The sequence below is a fragment of the Serinus canaria genome, chromosome 3 (genome assembly GCF_022539315.1).
Source record: "Serinus canaria isolate serCan28SL12 chromosome 3, serCan2020, whole genome shotgun sequence".
NCBI classification, from domain to species: Eukaryota; Metazoa; Chordata; class Aves; order Passeriformes; family Fringillidae; genus Serinus; species Serinus canaria.
In genome coordinates, this window is record NC_066316.1 from 77,173,016 (window position 1) to 77,196,733 (window position 23,718).

The 23,718-nt window shown below is 40.9% G+C and overlaps 1 protein-coding gene across 1 annotated transcript; it reads left to right on the forward strand.

Moving 5' to 3' along the window:
• The first annotated feature begins 3,809 nt into the window (after window positions 1-3,809).
• On the forward strand, window positions 3,810-23,464 carry RRAGD (Ras related GTP binding D). The gene is made up of 7 exons (XM_009093701.4): window positions 3,810-4,079; window positions 10,519-10,814; window positions 11,217-11,416; window positions 12,397-12,511; window positions 18,286-18,428; window positions 20,219-20,367; window positions 22,292-23,464. The coding sequence occupies exons 1-7, from the start codon at window positions 3,932-3,934 to the stop codon at window positions 22,441-22,443; spliced, it is 1,203 nt and encodes a 400-aa protein (XP_009091949.2). The 5' UTR covers window positions 3,810-3,931; the 3' UTR covers window positions 22,444-23,464.
• Window positions 23,465-23,718: the final 254 nt, after the last annotated feature.

A 23,718-nucleotide genomic window follows, 5' to 3' on the forward strand; every position in this document is an offset into this window, starting at 1 on the left:
ATCACCCTTGAATCACCCTTGTTGCCCTCCACTGCACCCACAGCAGCTACATGTCCCTCTTGTATGGAGGAGCCCAGAATTGGACACAATAAAATTTCCCCAATTTCAGAGAGGCCAGATGTCCTTCCCTCCAGCAGGCAGCCAGTCAGCAGGCTTTGAAGTCTGAACTGAAGGTCAGAGAGGAGCACCTTGATAGCTGACTGTGCCTGCTTAATGCCTCACCCACCCCTCCAGCTATCACAATATCACTGGGACCTTCTGCTCACTCAAGTCATGTGCTGGTGTGGGCAATTATGGGTGAATGTCAGTAATTCACAAACTGGTAGGGAGGCAAGTTGGACAGGACCATCGGTAGACACTGGTAGAGCAGAAAGGAGTTTGTATGAGTAGGCTGAGTAAAATTATAAAAGTGAGATTGGGAGGAGAAGGAGAAAACAGAAAACAAGCAGCTGTTCCCCATACAATGCTTGATCTCACATGCACATCACTTTCAGAGGCTATTTCTCTGGCTTGAAGGCATTCTCAAAATGCCCGAAATGAACTGATGCCCTAAATAAACTAAACATTGAAGTATCACAGGCACTTCCTAGTTATGTCATGAATATATTATTTGGAATGTTTTTTAGATTATTCTACTCATGCCTTTTTCACTTAACAATTAATAATTGGTAGTCATCGTTATGTGGCAATAGTCATACCAGAGGTTCACATCAAAGCCCTTGGTGCTCCCCAGGAAAGGCTGACTGACTGATTGACCGACTGGATTTATTGCTCTGATGCCTCCCTGATCTCAACAAGGCTTTGTCAAAACTACAGCATTAATCTGAAATCTGATGTCATTACTTAAAGTGTAGTTGCTAAAACACATAAAAACACACTGTGATTCTTCACAGTACAATTTTGTTTGCTCATTTCAATATTCAGGATAGGCTTACTTCATGTGAATTTTATTTCATTTGATACTGTGCAAAATTCTAATGTAGGAATAGAAGTATTTGTGTGAGTAACAGTTAACCTTAATGTTAAATAATTTCCATATATGTAAAAGTTGGCAGAACTATTTTATGTTTGATCATTACGACTGAGAAACAAGATGCCAGCACATTGTAGAAAAAAGCTTTCTTAGCACAGATCTGTCACCAATGTGACATTGTGAAAATTCATGGAAATTTTCACTCTTTAACAGGAACAGGATGAGACCCTATCATGATCCTGCAAACCTAGGTGCAGATAGGCTCCCTATTGTGTGGATGTCAGTGGGACAATTCCTTAAGTAAAATTAACCTTTTCTAATGCAGACAGTTGGTTTTGTATTCTTCTGGATTTTTTTTTCCCTAGTAAGGAGAGAAATGAATCACACAGAAAGAATATAATATCTACGAGCTGCAGCTCTCCATGGACAAAGTCCAGTCACATCTATCACTATACATGTCATATATGCAAAGACACAACCTCTTATTTACCTCTGCCCTTACTGCAAGTCCTGTGACTGAAGGCTGGGCACTGTTTCATTATGTGCACCCAGCTTCAAAGTCAAATGACCTGACAAAAGGGAAAGAAGAGGGAACTGAAAACAATCTGGTGGCAAAGGGACAGAGGAGGAGCAAGTCCTGAGGCAAGTCCCAAGTCCATGACAGATTATATTGCCAAGGGATTGGCAGAAATGCTTCAGCCCTACTCCAAAAACCTATCTGGCAATGGGCCTGGAGTCTATGTGGCTTTGAACCTGAAGATGTGGTCAGGTCACTGGTGTCAGTTGTGGGAAGGCTGTGGGAAGAGCTGCATTGCGACCAGTCCTCTTTTTTGAGTTTCTACACCCTGATTTAGTATTTTAATATATCCAAATTATTCACTCTCTCATTGGTCATGTTTCATAGCTCTCAGTATAGAAGAAACCTAACACAGACACTTCTGGGCAAGACTCCCTATCCACAGCTGGCCTTGAAACCTAACAGCCCTTTGGGCACGTAAGTGATCAGCTGGTGTGTGAGACAGATGGTCCTCCATTACCCACCTGGAAACACTCTTCCTCTTTCCATCAGTTTTCAGCAGGCTAATGTCTGTCAGGGCTGTCCCAAGACAAAATGCTGAAAACACGAGTGGTAAAAAAATCCTACTCCAAACCTAAGTCCTAATTCCTTTTACAGGATTTAACCTTGAAAGGCTTCCCATAATCTTTTAGTACATTGTTAATCTGTTTGAGCAAAACTTCCAAGCAGGTTGATAAGGTGACAATAAAGGCAGGCCTTTCAATAAACTTGTATATTAATAGGCAAGGGGGATTTCTCCCACCTCTGAACAGATGTGTACCTCCTTTATCTCCAGTGGGTTAGTGCAACCTGGAAGGCCTGGCAATAAGAAGATTGTCATGCAGCAGAGGTCAGAAAAATAATCAGTTGCAAGAAAAAAGTGGAAACTCCAAACAGAAGTCTAATCAATATACTGAATGCAAGGTGGGAGAACAGGATAGGAAGAAGCAGAAAGGAAGAAACAGAAACAGAGGAAAATGTAGTATTGCAGAATCAGGAATTCAGCTGCCAGTCACCACAGTCGGCAGCATGGGATGACAGCCAGAGACTAACACACACACTCTGGAGGTTAGACTGGTACAAGATAAGAAGCACTGGAAACTCCTGAGAAGGAGCCTGGGTGAGAGGCAGGAGGTCTGTCCTTGCAGAGCAGCGCTGGAGGAAGTAATGGCAGGCAGATGAGGGCACCTTGGTCTGTCAGGGTCATGAAAATCCTAACTTCTTCAGAGATTTCACTACTATGTCTCTTAGTGTTCCTTATCAACCAAGTTAATTATTTCTAAAATGATCTCTCTAACCCATACTGCAAATATATTACCTCCCACCAACAGTGCCTAGCTTAACACTTTGGGCTCGCCCATGTGATGACAGTTGGCATGGAAGGAGCATGGGGCAGGGCAGCAGGCAGTGCTTGGAAGATGGGTGAGCTGAGCAGCACCAAGCACACACTGGTCCTGCCCATGTCCCAGAGTCTCCCACATGCTGGAAAGGTGTACAGATGATGCAGGACAGTCCCACGCCTGTCCTTGGAGTTCATGCAGGATGAGGTTGCAGGACATGATCAAGAAGAGGAGGCTCAGGGGAAACCTTACCACTCTCTTCAAACTGACTGAAAGGAGGTTGTAGCCAGATAGGGGTCGGACTCTTCTCCCTGGCAACCGGTGACAGGAGGAGAGCACATAGACTTAAGCTGCCTAAGAGGAAATCTAGGTTCTACATTAGGCAAAAATTCTTCACAGAGAGGGTGATTAGATTCGGAAAAGGCTGTCCAGGGAGGTGGTGGAGTCACCGCAGGTGTTTAAGGAAACATGGCACTTAGTGCCACGGTGGAGTTGACATGGTGGTAGGTTGGACTCGCTGATATCAGAGGTCTTTTCCAACCTATTTGATTCTGTGACTGTAAGGATTCTGAGCAGAGATGCTTGTCATAGAAAAGCCAGGTGCCCTCTCGGTGCCGCTGCCGGGCACACCTGGCCACTCCGCTCGCCCATCGCGGCGCCCCGCACGCCAGGGACAGCGCCTCGCGTGTGCACCGCTCCACCGCGTGTCTCTCGGGACAGCAGGGCCAGGGCGAGCGGCGGTGGAGCTCGGATCCCCCGGTGAGCCGGCAGCGCCCAGCTATGCCCGCCGGCGCTGGGGTGCCAGCGCCACGGCCGGGCTTGGGAGCGGGCCCGGGCGAGCGCGGAGGCCCCGGCGGCCCGTGACCGGGCGCGTCAGGTGACGCGGGTCACGCCGCCTCCCCGCCCGCCCCGCCGGCAGCTGCGCCGCGCTCCGCCAGCGCCGTGCGGGGGGAAGGAGGGGAGCGGCGGCGGGCGCGGCGCCAGCGTGGGACCTGCGCCCCCCGCGCCCCGAGCCTGCCGCAGGCAGAGGGGCCGCGGAGCCCCGCGAGGAGCGCGGCCGGCATGAGCCAGGTGCCGAGGAAGCTGCCGGAGGAGGAAGAGGGGGACGAGGAGGAGGAAGAGGAGGAGGAGATCGTGGGCTTGGCGGGCTACGCCGACGGGGCCGAGTCCTTCTCGGACGGCGACGCGGAGAGCGGCGGCGATGAGGCGTGTGAGTACCGCTCGCGGCGGCCGCAGCGGCACCGGGGGCGGCGGGGCGGCGGCCGCTGGGCTGCGGGGGCGGGGGCTGGGGCTGGAGCTGCTCCCGGAGAGCCGAGGGGCAGCACCGGGCTTAGAGGGGGCTGCGGAGTAGCGGCCGGCAGCGAGTGCGGGTGTGGAGTGAGGCGGGGCGGGGGCCGGGGTGAGGCCGGGACGGTGGCGGGGGACGCAGGGCCGCCGCCAGGAGGTGAGGTTTGGCGGCCCGCGGATATGGGTCAGGGAGGAGGCGAGGTTCCCGGCGGGGTTTGGGGCACGAGGGGAGCCAGGGACAGAGGTGCGGGGAAAGACCAGGCGTCCAGAGTGAGGGCAGGCCCTACTGGGGATGGGGTTCGGCGCTGAGAGGCCGGGAGGAGCGAGGATGCTGCGGAGGTGGCCGTGGGAAGGGCCGGGATGGGGACGGGGTGCTCGGTGGGTCAGAGGGTGCAGGGAGCTCTTAGGAAGGAGCGGGGCAAGGCTGACAGGTAGCAGGAAGGGTTGGGAAGGAGGGAGGAGGCAATGGGAGTGCAGGCAATGTGTGTGTGTATGTATGATTTCTCATCAGTATTCTTCAAGTCTGAGGTGAGAGTTATTAGTTATTAGAGGCCACAGCTTGATGATGTGACCCGAGTGTGCCAAGGGTGGTGGGGGGGTTGGGTGTCACGCTATAAAAGGCAGCGGCCACACGCAGCTCTGTGTCCGGGGCTGCTCTGCAGCTGCGAGTGTCAGTCCCACAGTGGCAGGCTCTGCTAAATGTCCGTCTGTCTGTGTTTTTGGGGAGCCGCCTTACTCACTGCATGTCCGTATCAGTATGGATGGTGATGCTGAGAAGGACGGGCTTACCAGGAAAAGCAGTCTCATTCAGTAGAAAAAGGAAATGCCAGCTCAGAGCCTGTTGCGTTCATTCAGAGCCTGAATTCATTCTTCTGAGACATATTTCACAAAGGAGCTTGGAGAACTCTCAGTATCGCGGGATAAAAAAAGAAGTGCTTTTTTATAAGAGCATAATAAAAGGCCACATGCTTTAAGTCTATTTCAATATTAGCATGCGGAACCCTTCTCCTTAAAGGCCCAGTCCTCCAGGCTGCCATGGGAGGTGCTGCATTGACTAATATAATTTTGGAGAGTGGAGGAAGGTCAGTGCTTTGAGTGTAAGCCTTCATGGTTAAAAGCTATAGAAATGTTAGACTGTAAGAGCTATAACTGAGATTAAATAAAGTCTTACTTGAACCTGCTGAAGAATTGCCTTCATTTTGATGCAAAGGGAATAAATTTAATTGTGATTCTTTAGTGCTACACTAACTTAGTATTTTCTGTAGAGAAGTAACCCATATTCTGTCTTCAGCCAAATTCATTTAGATGTTTTTGAATAGGAAATTGTTAAACTGCTAAAAATTGCAACTGCTTCTTTACGGTAACACCAGAATATTGTACCTGACAGAAAAGAACTTTTACATCCTGAATAGCAAAAGAAGACAGTCTATGCAGGGACTATTTTACACAGGATTGAAACAAAATCCATTTTAACTGTCCAGATTCCCTGGTTTTCTGTTTCATTTTGAATTCTCCAGAGAAAGAGGCAGACAACATCTGAAATGGAGGGGGTTGGGATTTGGGTCTGTGTTTTGTATAACACTGTTCTGCAGAACAGGGGGCTTTCCCCTTTTTTTTGTCCCTTCTTCCTGGCTCTGTGCAGCAAGTAGTCCAAAATTCAGTGTCACTGAATTTTGGACTACTTGCCTCCACTTTTCTACAAAGAAAGAATGAAAAGGGCAGTATAAGAACAGCTTCAATGCATGGCTGTTGTCAGTGAAGAGAGAAGCCAGGCTTAAAAGTAAAAGCATAATTTCTTCTTGTAAGTATGCAGAAGATTTCAAAACTTCACATTGGTCATCTCTCACCCTATACTGGGTTTGTGTCTCCAGCTTCAGTGCTGAAACCATGGCTCTTGTCCTTTGTTTACACTTAGGGTCATATTCAGGGACCTTAAAACTTAAATTTACATAAAGCCTAGTCATATTTTTATAGATGCACTTAAAAGTGTTTAGAATCAGGAAGGCCCTCTGCAGAGTGTCCAAGGCAGTGGCTTTAAGACATAACATTGCAGAGTGCTGCTCTTATGGCAGTGTGGAACCTGGTCTTCTGGAAAAGACACTTCTTAGTCTTTTCTGTAGCCGTAAGAATTTCTTTTCACCAGGTGTTTCTGCAATGTCTATGAACCCCGAGTAGCTGAACACCCTTCTTCATTGCATACAAGCTTTTTCTGTTAACTCTTTAGTCTCAGGACATCTGTTAGCGTTGAAGATATTCAGAGTTTTGTAAGGGCATTGTCTTGACAGCAGTCCAAAATGCTGCAAATACCACAGTCACAGCAGTACTGGAAATACTACAGGAATAATGGGTTTGAAGGTAAGAGTAGAAAGCTTGGGACTGCTACCTCTCCTTTACACAGAAATGGTTAAAACTTAATACAACTGAATTAGTGGGGAAAAAAATTATCATTAGCTGTTTTAGTTCAAAACTAGACTAAGAGGCTTGTTACCTTGCAGTTGGTAGCATGAGCAAAATATGTTACGTGAGCAGATAAGCAGTGATGGTTTATTTGGATGTTTGAAAGCTGGTGGGATGTACAGAACGTGGCATCCCCATCCCACACGTCCGCAAAGCACGGGTAATCACCTGCTTTGACAATTAATTGCAATGGATCTGGAACTCAGGATGGGCTTCAAAAACTGTTTTAGTTATCTCTATATATCTAATAGCGTAAAGAAGATAGTAAAGTATTCATTGTGTACTGGTGAGACAGGCTGGGACTGCTGCATGCTGTTCTCAACTCCTCGGAGCTGTGCTCTTCTGCATGTTGCAATGCATGCAGAACGCACTCTATAGGCAAGGACACAGCTGCGGTTAACAGAAGTTTTGTAAGGAATTGAGTGCTTTTCTGGGGGAAAGTGCTTTTAGGTTTGTTGAGTTAAATTTGTGACTACTTCAAGGGAATGGCCTCTAACCAGCATGGCTTCTGTTCTTTATGGCTTCTTAGAAAAGTTGAAACATGAAGGGCTGTTGATATGCATTAGAGACTGGCATTTTACAACATTTACTCTTTGCAAAAGTGAATGAAGCAGGAAATGTGTAGCATCTCACAATAGGGAAAATTATCTTTCCCGTTATAGAACAGAGAAGAGTTTAGTGTTTCTCTTGGGCATATTATGATCTCACTCAGTAACCTAGTCTGGGAAGTTGCAATGATACATCTACTGGCATTTCTGTGGCAAATTAAAAAAGGAGTTGTCATGTACTCCTGCAGAGGAATGTGGGCAGGCAATGCATCGTCCAATTCCTTTACATATAAGGTAATCTCTTAACTCTCTCTGAGAAGGAAGTGCTGTAGAAGCCTTGCTATCTTGTCAGGTTTGGTTGATACTCTTATATTTCCCTGTCTTTGAACTGGCAGGATTTCAAAAGCTAAGTAACAGTCTTACTAGCAGAAGAGCTGATATTCATTCTTCTCATAGCTAATTCTGTTTGCAGTTGCAACTGTATTTTTTTTAGTATGGCTTTAATAGAAAGCAATTTCCTGCCATTAAGCATTACAATCAGTAAAAATCTAACAGCCTGGAATAAATTAATACCACAACGTAAAAAAAATCCCAAATTATTTAAAATATTTCTTCAGATATATGTGGGTTTTTAGGTTGTTTCTCAAAAAAAAAGGGAGTGAGGTATGTAGCTTGTCCTCTGGTTGTCTCATCAATGCTCAGAATCTTGGAAACTGCTGTCCACCTTCAACCAAATCTGAACAAAAGACGTCTCAAAGGTTATTAAGTTCCCACAAGTTTGAGGAAAACTGGCATTCAGAAGAGAGGAGAAAGCTAAATGAAGTGTCCTCAGAGGGACAAGTGAGCAGTTTTGTGTGCTCACTGTGGCAGCAGCTGGCAGATGGGAGTACACAGTGTAGCCAACTGAAATGTGCTGAGCTCCAGATCAGCCACAGCATGTCATATCTATTATTTGGAGGAGATGTCATAAGACATACAGGAGGAAGTTGGTGTTTTTGTGGTGGGAAGAGGAAGGGGACACAAAGTACAAATCCATAGATGAAACTTTGTAAGTTCAGTTGCATACAGAGCAAATGAGAGGCTTTTTATTTCTTTAAACATGCAATAAAGCTTCAACTTGAAGCCTGTTCTTTACATGTTTTTATAAAATCTTTACAAAGCTTTGAATACATTATTTTCTCTTCTGATGGCCAAAAAGCAGAGCGAGATGAAGTATGCCCCATTGAATCTTGCATATTTGGTTTGGTTTATTGACAAGGCTGTACCCCCAAAACATAAAATATCTTTACATCTGAGAGCAGATGTTTATTATTCTTCTGGAGGTGTGAAGTATTGTAGGCACATTTCTCCCAGCTACAGGAGTACTACCTCTGTTCAAGTTGATGGGAAGAGTAGAGGAGCACGTTGACCTCAGTTTCTTACACTTTGTAAATTTGTTGTGTGTAGATCAGCAGACGTGGCCATTGCTGTGTTTATTGGATCAGATTCTTTCAGTTACCTATCCCTGTTCTCCCTGGAAGTGTTTCTCCTGTGCACCTGTTCCTGTCTGGCAGTGCTCATTTGTGATAATTGACAGGAATACAGTAACTGGTAATACCTGCCATGGTCTTTCAATTGTATTTGAAATGGACAGGATCCCTCCGATAATGAATTGAAAACTTCTGTCAGTCACTGGTGACACGGACCTGCACTGAGTGGCACAACCTCTCACAAGCCAGTAGATGGTGCCAGGAGATGTTTTATGCTAACACTGCAATATCTTCAGTTTGAGAAGCCCTACTTCTCTATCACTCAAATTTGGGAGGCACAAACACACTTGGACAAGGTTCTGTACCCTCCTGGCAGACATACCCTTTGTTTCTGAAAGCTGTAAATAAGGCTTCAAGCACACTAGAAGACGCAAGATGTGGTCACCACCCCTGGGTGCAAAACATGCTCCTAGGCAAAGGATTCCTTTAAGCTTTCCATCTTTTTTTGATTGATAAGACTATGTAATAAATTGGCAGGTTCAAATTGTTACTGAGGTTTCTTGTTTTGGATTTTTGTATTTTGGGAGTAAAGTAGGGCATATTCAAGAATGATACATGTGAATAAATGTTACCAGATAAGTTTTACAATTCAAAACTTATCCCAGAAAAAAAAAAAGAAAAAGAAATGCAATTGTGTTGTGCTATGAAGTATGATCTGAATAGTCTGTTGTGCAGTGGATGGGAGAAGGTCTACCAAACCCCACTGGATAGTATGTTTAGCCTGTTGTGTGATCAGTATTTTAAGCCTGATCTCTGTGTACTCTGAGTTGTGCTCTGTGGATTTAGCACTGAGCTCATTTTTTTTTTTGCGCTGCTTGTGTTTGACACTGCAGAGTCACAGAGGTGTTTCAAAGCTTTTTACATATAAGGGCAGTGCCATTTCACCTCAGCACCAAAGGACATTTCAAAGTATAGGCCAACTAAATGCAGCAATTTAGACTGCTTTGGGTGTTTTGATTAGAGATACCTGAAGCTAAAGTGTGTACAGGAATGGATAGCTATACATTCATGCCCTTACAGGTATACCAGCATAGCATGATATAACTGCATCAGCACCAGAAAAAGTAGTGCCAGTTTCAAACTGGGGTAGCTAACACAAAGAAACCCCTGTGTTCCCAGGCCTTTGTTTTGCAAATAGGCAGATGATATGCTGTAATCTTATTTATTGGATAATAGACCTTTACAGATTGTAACACAAATTGCTGAGCAGCAGGTGAAATCCTAAGCACCTAAGCACCTTAGAAAAAGACTCCTCATGAGCTCAGTACTGTAAGCAACATAGAAGCACTGCTGAGTTGAGCTCTTCTGTAGGTTCTTGCATGTGTGATTTAATTTATTAATTTATTTATCGATTGATTGATTTTAGAGAAAGGAAGCCCTCAGGTAGAAAGATCATGCAGAGGTGCTTAACAGGTCTTACTCTGTTCTTCCAGCATTGTGATGTAGCTATCTGCTGGAAAGGATATTTGTTATCAGATGATACTCTTTTAAAGGAGAATATATGTGGCATAGTGTTAATTAGAGTAAAATTAGGTTTTTAAAGATGTCTATGTGTGATAACAGATTTTTCACATACAAACAGAGCAGTCAAACCTTCTGCAGTTTCTGTCTTGGAGGTGAGAAGTAGATTTTCTGATAGTATACCCTAAGGGGTACATAATTCAAGTCAAAATGCCTGTAGCACTGCTCTCTAAGCTTAAACATTGGTAACATTTGCATAAATTAATATAAAAATTTCATGAAAGTAAATATCAAATGCATGTTATCTGGCAGTTACTAATTATATTGCCATAGTATATGCCTTTTCTTCTTGTGTGATTTTATTCAGTTTTGGATTTCAATGATCCCTTCAGTACTGAAGTTAAGCCAAGAATCCTACTCATGGGATTGAGAAGAAGTGGAAAGTCTTCAATTCAGAAAGTTGTCTTTCACAAAATGTCACCGAATGAGACTCTCTTCTTGGAGAGCACAAACAAGATCTGCAGAGAGGATGTTTCCAACAGCTCCTTTGTCAACTTTCAGATATGGGATTTTCCTGGGCAAATTGACTTCTTTGACCCTACGTTTGATTATGAGATGATTTTCAGAGGCACTGGAGCACTGATATTTGTTATTGATTCTCAGGTAAAAAAAGGGGCTTTAAGCTATTTTTTTTCTTCTTTCAGCAATAGACAAATGGGTTGGAAAGCACAGGGTTTTTCAAAGCAAATAAATAATCTACATCACAAGCACACATTAAAAGAAGTCATTAAAACTTGAAGACCAGCTTGGCTATTTTTAATCTCTCTTTGCAGTGTGTTTGGAAGTTATCTAATTTGTTTTAACATCTCAAGGTTCTTGCTCAGATTCCTAAAGCATGAGATTGGTGCACATGCTGGATGTAGGCTCAGGCTTCTACTTATAAAACATTTAGAAAATCAAGCTGCTGTTGAGCTATAGTACTATTTAGAAATAAGTATCATAAAATATAATATATATATTTTAAAATACTTTCCTAAGTTGTAGCTCTTCTTTTTCCTTTATTAGGATGATTATATGGAAGCATTAGCTCGGCTGCATCTTACTGTGACCAGAGCCTATAAAGTGAATCCAGATATCAACTTTGAAATCTTTATCCATAAAGTGGATGGTTTATCTGATGACCATAAGATTGAAACACAGAGGGATATTCACCAGAGGGCAAATGATGACCTTGCAGATGCTGGATTGGAGAAGATTCACCTCAGGTGAGAAAAGTTGCTGTGCAGAGAATGCTAGAGAGGAGAGCAGCTTATTTGACAAGTTACCATTTTCTGTCCTCTTGAAGTAGCAGGCAACATGCTTTTGATATATGAAGGAAAGTGATGAACAGAGATACTGCATTTGACTTGAGCCAAAGTGTCCTGTTTCTGATTGCTGTCTTGAAGGGAAAGATGGAGAGCTGCTTAATAACAGATGACAAACATGCCAGAATCCTGTCAGGTTTTGCTGCAGTTGCTGTCTTGAAATAAGTTGGCTTGGACAGTGACAACAGCCAGTAGAGTTCCAGGCCATGGAGTGTATATGCCACCACATCACTTTTGCCTTCTCTGAAAGCTCTGTGCCACATGGTCCCCTCCCAGTCATTCATCCTCACTGCTGCAGCCTGCTTGGAGCCGCTTGGGAAGACCTGTGCTGTATCTTTGCCTTGTGTCTTCTGGTAAAATGGGTTACTCTAGCAAATGGTGACAAGTAGTGGACTTGGCAGACTTAGAACCAGAGGACATCAAGTTGTCATGGCTTTCTCAGCACTTTAAAGCCAAGTACAAATATATTAAAAAGAGAGGCCTGCTCCATGAGTGTGCCAGCTCTTTAGAGCTCTTAACTACTCGACTGCATCACTGCACTGATAAATGGGTCCACAGCTTTCAAAAAGGGGATCACAATAGGCATACTCAGTAATACTCCTCTCCTGAAATTTGATAAATATTTTTCTAAGAATATCAGCATGGGAGTTGCATTAAAAAGTTCTACATTGAGTTCTAGGTTTCACTGTCTAGGCTGGGGGGTTTTAGTATAGAGATTAAGTCCTGCGTTTCAATCATTTCATGACTTTTGATCACAGGGGGTAATTGCATTAGTGTAGGCACTAACTGTCTGACAATATTTTATTTCACTCGTGTTATGAAAGGAACATCATGTTAACAGTATGTGGCTAAAAGGAAAATGTGGTGACATTTTTTTTCAGCTTTTATCTGACAAGCATATATGATCATTCTATATTTGAAGCATTTAGCAAAGTGGTACAGAAACTGATTCCACAGCTCCCAACACTGGAAAACCTGCTTAACATCTTTATTTCAGTAAGTACTTACTATGTCCTTTGTCTGTAGATCTGGCTGTGTCCAACGTGCATGTTCAAATACTTTGTTCACTGCCTTCTTAGAGATCATGAGCAATGTGAACTCTCAGAGAAGTTATCAGAACTTAGCTGAAATGCACCTCCATGCAGCTTGGCATCACCACCATGTGTATTAAACAGCACTGATGAGCTGCTGAGATACTCAAAGTATTTCCTGAGTCACATATAGTGGGTTCGCTGCCATCACTTTTCTGCTTGTAACATCAGTCTGAATGTTGCAAAAGTCTGCTGCATGTATGTGTTGAAGTTGCACTTAAATCTTGTATGAATAAATATTTAAAGGAACATAATCTAGTCTGACCTGATATGGGGAGCTGTCTGTAGTGCTTCCCAGAATTAATTTCACTTTGTATCGGAAAGTTTACTGAGCTTAAGAAAATCTTATTATGTCGTGAAATTTTTAGACATAGAGTCCGCCACAACTTTCACTGCTTCCATTGTTATTCTGAAGGCCAGTTAGGGAGTCTTGTAAATCTAGTGGTTTGTTACCACTGTGGAAGAGATTGCTTGCTCCACTCTTCCTGTATGTCTGATCCCTTCCTTTCCTTTGTGCTGGCTCTGACACTCACTTGTTCCCTCATGGGGTTACTATACCATGCACGTATGCACTGTTTAATTTAGTTAAAAGCAGGTGATGGAGGAGTCCAGCATGCTCTTGTTCTGACACAAGGTAAGAGATGGAAACATGGGGCAGTGAGTAAAGGGGAGCACAGTGAGTAGTTTGTGAGAAGGGGAAACTCCCTATTTTAGTGGTCATTATATCAGGTCATAATGGCTCCGAAAATAGCACCGTTTCTCACAATATTCTAATTTTGTGCTTAGCATCTAGCACTAATTGCTGACGCTTCAATTTCCAAGCAAGATACTTCGTTGTGTCTTCTTGTGATTTTGACATAAGAAATTATTTAATATCATTCAACAGCTTGTAAGATAAAATTAGACTTCATGGTTTCTCAGTATGAAAAGGGAGAGAGATAAAAGTTGGATGTGACAGGGAAAGCTAGGAATAGAGGAAGGTCATTCCAAAACTTATTCTCTTACTATTAAACAACACATTTATACTGTTTCATAATTAATAGTTTGCTACAAAGATCTGTTTCTTCCAAAACAGCTGGACTGTATACCAGTTTTTATCATGTAGTCTCAAAACTCCATGACAGAAAGGTAATGAGGAACGTTACCTTTTCAACAATTCTAAAGCAATTTGATAGTGGTTTTGGCACACAGTCTTTGCAAGAAAGCTGGCTGCATAATAGTCTTCCCTGTGCCAGAGTCACTCCAGTCACTCTTTGTAAGTCAGATCTCTAGAGTCTCCTCACTGCTTGGAGTTGGTGAAGGGTTTGTACAGAATCTCCACATGACCTGAGCACAGGCAGCTTCCTGAATGACAGATGACAATTGCTTGTGTGTCTGGAACACCCAGCTCCAATCACACCTGCAGTATCAGGTATAGTTTGTAAGGAAGAAAAAGTATTTCAAATAAATAGGATGTCCAGAAAAGTGAGGGAGGTGTACTATTTCCCCTGTTCAGGATGGGAAAAGTCTCAGACTGTGTCTTTGCTCCAGTTTCTAAATGACCTAGGGCCATGTGTAGCTGCATCACTATGTCCTCAGCACACTTGCTGTTTTTCACAAGTATCTTCTGTCTGTAGACAGACAGGCTCAGAATTATTATTTGCAGGATAGATTAAACATCATTCTCCCTCATACAATTAGTTAGGGGGTGCCTCTTTACCTTGGCAACTTAATAACAATAAATTTTGGCATGGGTTTTGGTCACGCCTTACCTCAGGAAGCCAGTGTGTTGGATATCAGGGCGGGGGTGTATTCCTGTTCTACTTTTGAGTTTCAGCAGCATTCACGAGGAAGTGCTTTCATTTATGCCATGGAGACTTCCAACACAAAAAGCTGACGATTACAAAAATAGATCTGCAATCCCTCTTAAGTTCACAGCAGGTTTTTTTCCCAGTTTATAACGCCACAGTGTGTGAGCGTGTTTGAGGAACCATCAGTGTGATAATACTGCTTCTGCATTCTTTAATGTAATTGCTTGTAAATTATTAAATAACTGGCACTGAAAATCCACATTAATCTTATCTGACTAACACACCAGCTTCATATAGAATGATGCCTGTTACTTAATTACTGTGGCCTTAACCAATCAAGTTATGTGACAGGGGAAAGCATATTATCATGTGAGGGTTGTTTGGTTTATTTTGAGGGATATTAAAAAGTATGTATTAAAACAAACAATTATTATAGTAAAAATTAAACTAAATACAGTTTTAATCATTTAATGATTTAAATTTTTTAATCTGTAAATTCAAATGTAGTGATAAAAATGAATTAATGAAATCTGCTGTGTGATGTAAGACCTGTTTAAATAATTGTCCAAAACTAATTGCTAGCTATATGTGACTGGCAATATCCTCTTAGGTTCTTTTGAGAGCCGCTTTTTAGGGCCAAATTCTGGCTTACCTTCATACATTAAATACAGAAAAAGATAGGCCTGCTTACCTATCCTAGGAATTGGGGGAATACTCCCACTTTTACTGAACCCATTCTATTTAAGGAATAGAAACTGTCTTCAAATCATCACACCCCACATAGTTGAGAGACATGGTTTGAATTTCAAGTTCCTCATGGTTTTTACCTATCCAAAATAAAATCTCATATATTCATTGCAGATTTTTCACAATGACTCTCTTGGTTCAGATTAACCATGGAATATTCTTACATCAATTCAGAATGCCTTTAGCAGATGTTGCATCTCGTCTGCAGACTGTAGGGTTGTGTCAGATAGAACTGGTGTTTATTCAGACCCTGCTCTCATTTAATCAATGCCAGCCTTTCATTCAGTAAGGAACCCACCAGCTCCAGTAACAGAAACAGTTGATTTCTTATTGTAATTTTCCCTAAGCATAAATGATATAATGTATCTTTGAATATTACTTTTAATCCACCTTTTCCTGGTTTTTTATGACTTTTTATTATTGTTTCTACAATTTCTGTTTGGGTTCTTTTGTGGGCTAGGGGTAGCAGGTGGAGGGTGGAGTGTTGAGTAGTTTCCACACAAAAATTCTGGGAAATCCTTTGACTTTTTGGTTACAGTTGTACTAAAAACCCTGGCAAATGAAATATTTGAAGGCATGTGGGTAAAATTTGTGGTTACTACTCCTGGCAGTCCATCCTGCTGTTTCACAGAGCTTTCTGTCACCATACAAATTTCTAAAGAAGCAAATATGTGCAGTTTCTCAGCAGGTCCTACCACAGTGGATCAGTTGCAATTGAAAACAAGCATAGTTTAAGTTAAGAGACCAATTTCTGCCCTTAACCAGCAGGTGTAACTGCTGGCATGGCAGAATGTCTCAAGATGTTCATGGCAAATGTTCAGAAAACTTTCTGAACTGTCACTGCAAGTACAGGCAGGCTGCAGCACCTGGAGCTCTGAGATGACAAAATCACTTCTCATTGTTAAATGTTATTATATTGTCATTGGCATCTTAATAATTTAAAGTGCATCTTGCCTGTACAGCTGAAATTGTTGCTATGTCTCTCTTTTTGTAATACAAAACTTCACAGTTGACTTCTCATGAATGACACCACAGGGCTCAAGTTTCAGCTTCTTCTGTCTGAAATGACTTGTATTTTCAAATACAGTTTTGGCAATGAGTTACAGCTATGTACTTACATGATATTTCAAAAGAGTCTTTTAATAATCTTATTTGACAGCATCTGTTGAACTGTGTGAGGTGCTGTCAGAATTACTGTTTTAAAAATAAAATTACTGAACTCCCATATGTGGCCAGAACAAGCAGCTTAAATATGCATACATTTTTGTTCTTTGTGCTCAAAGAATATTGACTCATAGAGCCCTGAAAGCTGAAAGGGACCTTTAGAGATCAGCTGCTGCTCAGAGTCAGGCAAGTTACAGCAAGTTGGTTATAGCTGGGTCCAGTTCAGCTTTGTGCATTTGGAAAGATAGAAACACTACAAACCCTCAGGTCAGCACGTTCCCAATACTTCACCACTCTTCTGGTAATTTTTTTTCTTGTATGAAGTCAGAATTCCAGCCTGTGCCTTTTGGCTGCTGTCCATCAACATTGTAGTTCTGAGAAGAGCTTGACTCTGACTCTGGCTTCTCTGAACCCTTACATTAGGTATTTGTAGATAGCAATGAGTCTTCTCTTCTTCAGGTTGAACAAAGCCATTTCTTTGAGGCTCTCCTTGTACATTCTGTGCTTCAGCCAATATATCTCAGGTATCCATAGTGTATACTTTGTTTTTAATATTTTTTTATTACTGACTTACCGACGTAAGACACTCAGAGAGTCTTTTCCATTATGAAATACCAGAAATTTGCCTCTATACTCTGTTTTTACTAATGAATGTTTGCAGCCTTAGCTCTGTGTGCAGTGATGGAGGAATGACTCCTCTTTAAGCAAAAGCCCAGAATACTGCTGGCCATTGTTCAGTAGCGTATCTAGTGTTGGAAGTTTTTCTGCCTATTTCAGGAAATACAGAAAGCAGGAGAGTCACTTTAGTTACTTAACTATGTGTTAAACAGTTGACTAAGAAAAGAAGGAAGAAAAAATTGAAAAGTTCTGTTACTGTACAAAAGAAGCTGAAACTATTAAAACTCGTTAGGGATTTTCAGTGTGGTTTTTGGTGGTTAGAGAAGTACTGTGGCAGCAGTCCCAAACCATGTTAAAATGGGAATCCCATTTCTGGAGACAGTTCAGTTGGACAGAGAAAATTGCTTGTCTTCCCATATAGATGGATACTGATGAGTATTTTATAGCTTGTGCTTTAGCAATTCTGGGAAATTGCCCTTTTTTCCTGCTGGGACAGCTGTGCAGGTGTAATCCTTTGACATCGGCCAGCAAGGCTCCTGTTTTCAGTTAAGAAGTACACTTTTTTATTTCCAGGAAGCAGAGGCTTATGGCAGTTTACCTTATCTACACAAAGAGTAAGAGCTAGCATTCCTGGCTAGCTTCTCAGAGCTGTGAATACGATACATCTCCAGTATGGAGAATGTCTTAATCAGCTTGGCAGGATCACAGGAACATAGCTGTCATCATTTTAGCAAGCCTTAGCATTGTAAACATGGCTTTAACTACCACTGCTACATGCAACCTGAAGGCACCATCACAGCGCTGGTCTCTCTCCTGTGATCCTGGAAGGTGTTGTACAGAATCAGACAGTAGAACAGCTACAGACTGCAATGGAAAAATTTCTTAATTTCCTTGGAAATCAGTTTCTGAGCAATACTCTCTTCTTTTTCCATCAACATTTTCTTTCCCTTATTTCTATCTTCTCATATTCCCACTTAGAATAACTTTAGATTACAGCTTTCTTTTATGTCTCTTGCTACAATTAAAACACCAAAATCTTGAACTTGGAAGATTTTTCTGCTCCCCCCTTGTCGTCTCTCATTTTCCACTAAAAAATCTCTCCAGGTGGAGCAGTTTGGGAGTGTCACTTGGCATTATGTCTGCTCAGAGGCAGAAAATATTGGAAGGTTTGTGAGCATTATGGCTTGCTACAAATTCAACAGTGTTGTATGTACAGTTCTTTCAAAATGAGTTTGATTGCTATTTAATTTCTTTAGCCTAGACTTTTTGTATAACAGGCAAGTAAGGGAACAGAAAAGCTTGGGGTTAATTTGAAAACATGGATTCTACTTTATTTTTCTTTTTTTCTTCTCTTGAATAGAATTCTGGGATTGAAAAAGCATTTTTATTTGATGTAGTCAGTAAGATCTATATTGCAACAGACAGCACTCCAGTGGATATGCAAACTTACGAGCTCTGCTGTGATATGATAGATGTTGTCATTGACATTTCTTGTATATATGGGTAAGTAAATTGTGAATGTTTTCCATAAAGCTGTGTACTTAGAATCTGAATAGCCTCAAAATTGCAGTGATGTGGGTATAAAAAATAATGAGAATGGGTAATTTGCCAGGACAGGGGAGGAGAAAACGGCTGGTTTCTGAGGGACTGATCCTTCCCAGCAATAAGCATTGTTCCCCGTACAGTCTCTTTTGTGAGCATCTTCCTCTTTCTATGCTAATAATGTTATTTGGAGGAAGAAGTCAGAAGAAACCAACCTAAATTAAAAGGAAACATCATCTTTTTGGTCCCTAGGGATGAAATCAACAGAAGGATGCCTCCTGTTTTAAAAAGCAGTGGGGCCATATTTAGTTTTATTTAATAGCCAGTAGCCTCTAATAGCCTCAGAGTTGTTTCACTCTCACTTCAGTTCTCTGTTTGTCCTCTATTCCCTACATGACCTTTCTGATTTTTTTTCAATTTCCCCTTCTTGTACATGAGCAAGTGGAAATCTCCTGGGCTGGCGTGTACATCTCCTTGCAAGTTATGTGTTCAGTGTCTGGGCCCTTGACCAAATGTACTGCCAGCCATTCCTGGGAAAGGCAGGGGCACATTAAGAATTAGTGCACTTTAGATGCTTACACTTGGAGGCCAGTGCACGACATGCTTAGAGAGTGGTAGGCTGGGCTAGCTTTGCATTTGTACCCACTGACAGACTTCTTGCACTCTTGGAGGAGGTACAAGGGAGAGTCCTAGTGCACACGTGCAATAAGCACTGGAACAATAAACTGTTGAATACTTAATCTAAAATCTCTGAAGTTTGTATATTCTACTGTATGTTTCAGATTTTGGAGTCATCACTTCAGTAACTGTGTAAGAACTTGTTTTACAGAGTTATAAAATAAAGGATGCTGATTTTTGTAAGAGAAAGATTCTGCTGTGTAGTTCTAAAGAGGAGTATACATTTAATAATTATGTGTACAACACCATTTGTGGGGCTCTTTATTTACAAAATATCATTCTGCCCCTGTGCTTGTGTAGCAATTTAGCATTTATCACCAGAGATCTGTTTGCCATTTTTTAGTTACAGACACTAAAGATGATACTACAATTAATTTTTTGTCCTCTGTTCCTGGACCATCTGTGGAACTTGCCACTTTAATATATTATTGAGACTAATTGTTCTGGGAGGGTGGTGATAACTATCCATTTAACAATATCTGTGTGTGCATTCAGGAATGAGGATAAAATTACAATGTTACAATGTACAAAAACATAATACAGTGATCATCATGACACAGCATCTGTGAATGAGAAATCGCTTTTCATAATATGATGTTGCAAAAGCAAATATCTCATGAGGAATGTCTCATGATGTCTTAAACTATCAGTCAGCTGCTACCACTCAAGCAAGGTTACTGGGTTTGGAGTTATCAGCACAGACCTACTGTTTCACATGTTTATGATTAGTCATAATAAAAAGCACTGATTAAAAAAAAAAAAAAAAGCAGCCTTGTGGTAAATGGGTGGTAACTTATTGAGGAAAAAAAGAGGTTCCAGTTCAGGCACTTGGCAATCAAACAATCTGATTTCTAGCCCCTGATCTGAGGTTTGGTGTGTGATGTGATAAACAATTTAATCTCTCTGTCTTCTTAGTTTACTAGTGTGTAGTTTGAAGAAGAGTCTCCCTGAAAGATGAAAATGAAGATTTCATAAAGTTTGAGATTCTTTGGTGAGAGAACCAATGTAGCAGTACTTTTATTAGCTAATCTAGTGTCTTATCTTTTCTTGTTTGTTTGAATACTGCTCTTTAGGCTTAAAGATGATGGCACTGGAACCCCTTATGACAAAGAATCAATGGCAATCATAAAACTGAATAATACAACTGTACTTTATTTAAAAGAGGTGACAAAATTCCTTGCTCTTGTTTGTTTTGTCAGAGAAGAAAGCTTTGAGAGAAAAGGTATTTTCCCCTTTTCTAGTATTGCATTAATTTTCCCTTATATTAGTGAGTTAATGAATAACTGAGGTTGTCATTAGCTGATAACAGTTTCTAACTGTATCATAAATGCAGAGGTAAGTACAGCTTGATAAAGCTTACATAACACTTTTAAAGGGATGAAAGTACTTGTGCAGGCATTAAGATGGGATGAAATCATAAACATATTTGACAAATTTCTGATATGAAAGCATTTGAAAGTTTACATCCAATGCAGTAAAGATTCCACCTGCAATTGTAGACTCTGTTAATTTGTCTTGACTGACACTGATTTGTACCTGTTGACACCAGCATACACATTTGGTACAGCTTGCCTGCCATAACCAAGGGAAATATTTTGAAACTGATAGAATGTTCTTGCTTTTCTTATATCTGAAAGCAGGCTTTTAAAAAAATGCATATTTAGGACCTAGTCTTATTTAGGAGTGGTTTAATTTTGCAGTTAAAGTGCATAAAATTTCTTTGTCATCTTTCTGACCATGATCAAAGTCAATACTGAACCTTTAGTTCATGACCTCTCTGCCCACTGGCACGATGTTCACTGAGTGCTGGTCTTTGTGACATGCCCTGAGACCAAAACTCAGCAGTGGAAGAGCAAGCTGTCATCTGGGCTCATGTGTCCCATCTTGTGATAGTAATTTCACCAGTCAGTGTTGGTGTGTTTGTGAGCACAGCACTTGTACCATGTCTGCTGGGCTGTTTGACAGCCTGGTGAGCTTTTGATAGAACTTAAACTGGTCAAATGTCTCTTTCATACCCCTACCACCTTTATTGCTTATGAATGTTGGATGTAGTTGCTCTCTGTAGAAAGCATAAAAAGTGTTATTTCTGCATACGTATTAACAGCACTGTTTCAGAAAGACACCATGTTGAATAAGCATCCATTAGGGTTTGTCCAAAACTGTGTGAGGTTGTTGTTGGGACACTTGGTAGCCTTCACTCTTCTGCAGTATGGTTCTGGTATTATGGAGATGAGCTTTTTGGGCCTCATGAATTCCAAGTAATATTTTGTCTGAACTATAGGAACACAGAAAACAGTTTCTGGGAAAAAAACCAACATGTAACATGGTGGATTTAAACCACTTAAAAATATGCATTTCCTCTTAGGGAAACTGAAGTGGAAAATGCTGCAGTATTTGAGTTAAGAAAGCTTATGGCATTAATATTAAATGAGGTCATGAGCTCAGTACCAAAATTCTAAAATTATATTGTGGTATTACAGAATTGTAGCGCTCAGTAAATCTTCCAATTGACTACCAATATGGCTTTACAGCTTTTCTGTGGGATTACATTCAGCCCACTAACATGGTAATGTTATCTGCCTATTATGTAAGTATCTAATCTAACAGCATGTCTATTGTGTTACTTTTTAATTACAGTGTAAGATGAAATAAAGCTAGCTAAGATTTGGTAATAGTTCTATCAAGTATCCATTTCAAAGTTTATGTATTGTAAAAAAATGAAAATTTCTTGATTAATAGATGGTACTTACTTTTATCACAGTTATTCTATAAAGCAGATTTCCAAAGTGACACCATATTTTATGAAAGATTTCAGTTTTTCTTCTAGTATACTGAGCACTTCTTCAAAGCCCTTTATTAAATTAAGGATCTGTTATCTGCCAATGAACTTGTAATTGATTTCTCTTGAAATGTACCAGTATATATAGTAGCAGACATTGTATCAAGCTGTAATGCTTACTGAATTATTTGTATTTCTCAAATGCACTTTTGCTTAGCACAGAAAAAATTCCTGGACACTGTTCACTGAATATGACCTCCAGACAGAGAGTATGGTATTTCACTAAACATAGAATATAAGCAATGTTTTCATTACCTTATTTATATGAATGTCTTTATTAATATGTAAAACATTTCTGTCTCTGTAGGATTAATAGACTACAATTTCCATTGTTTTCGAAAAGCCATACAAGAAGTATTTGAAGTAAGAATGAAAGTAGTAAGATCTCGAAAACATCAAAGCCACCTGCAAAAAAATAAAAGACCCACTCCCAATGGGACACCAAGAATGCCACTGTAACTGAGGTTTTCTGGCAATGTGGCAAGCAAAGTTTTCATAAAGTTGATTTGACTTCTGCATCTCATTGCACTGAGGGAAGAGGAAAACAAATGGGACTGGTGTATTATATGAATTTTCCCTGAACGTTCAAAAAGCACTGTTTAAATATTTTTATCCAATCAGTTTTTTTCATATAGTGAGCACTTTGAGCAAAATGTTGTATATATAAACATTGAGGTGAGCACTTGTAAGAATTTTCTTAATATATGCTGTAAACCTTTTTCATGCCATATTAAGAAAAAACAGCTGTGACAGAAATACTGGGTACATAATTTGCACTTTTTCATGTTTTCCTTGTGGACTTGGACTTTGATAAACTTAGTTTTTATGGTGATTTTGATGCATGGTGTCAGGTAAAATGTATGCTGTAGTTTATTTACCTGCTACAATCAAATTGGTTAGTAAACAATTAAGAAAACTTGGTACAATGCCTTTTTAAATTTGTGACAGCTAATACCTAACATTCATACAGATCTAATTTCATATATTTTTCAATTTGTAAACTGAAGAATAATATTGAAGTATTACAGCAATAAGCACCTTACCAGAGATCATAACTGGTAGGTAAATATTAGCTTTTATAAAACAGGCTTTTGGCCAGATCTCATCCAGAGTTCTCCTTAACACTGGTCATGCCCTTTCTTGGGTCTGGTTTTGTTATTTACCTCAGCATATACCACTAAAATACCTTTCTATAAAGATGATTGTTTTGTAAAACGGCTTTATGTTGCACTGGTATTTTTATAAGGCTTCAGAGGAGTGTGTTGTATCTGTACAGCTGGATTTACATTGCTAAGTTTGTGTCAAGAGCCTGCACGTGTACAGTTGGTGCAATGAAGAATCTGTATGTATTTCCACCCTGGCATTCTGATGTACTGATAAGTCACAAAGGTGTGAGCACTGGGTTCTGATTCCCTCAATCAGGGGTACATCTGTGATTGAAATCAAGATGAGACCATTAAAATGAGGACTGGACAATCTACCTGCTGTAATAATCAGCGTACATCACTACTTTTTATTTTAATATTGAACATGGGCAGATTTACCACAGGATCAGCCAGGACAGCAGAGGAGTCTCAAACCTAAAAAGAAGTAACACTTACTTTCCATGTTCTGTATTCAGTGTTTTTGTTTAATTAGAGATACAAAATTATAATTTCTAGATGGAAGGGAAACTCTGATTTTTACCAATTGCATGCACAGTCTAACAGTTTTGTTGGCAGCTTTTGGGAGTGA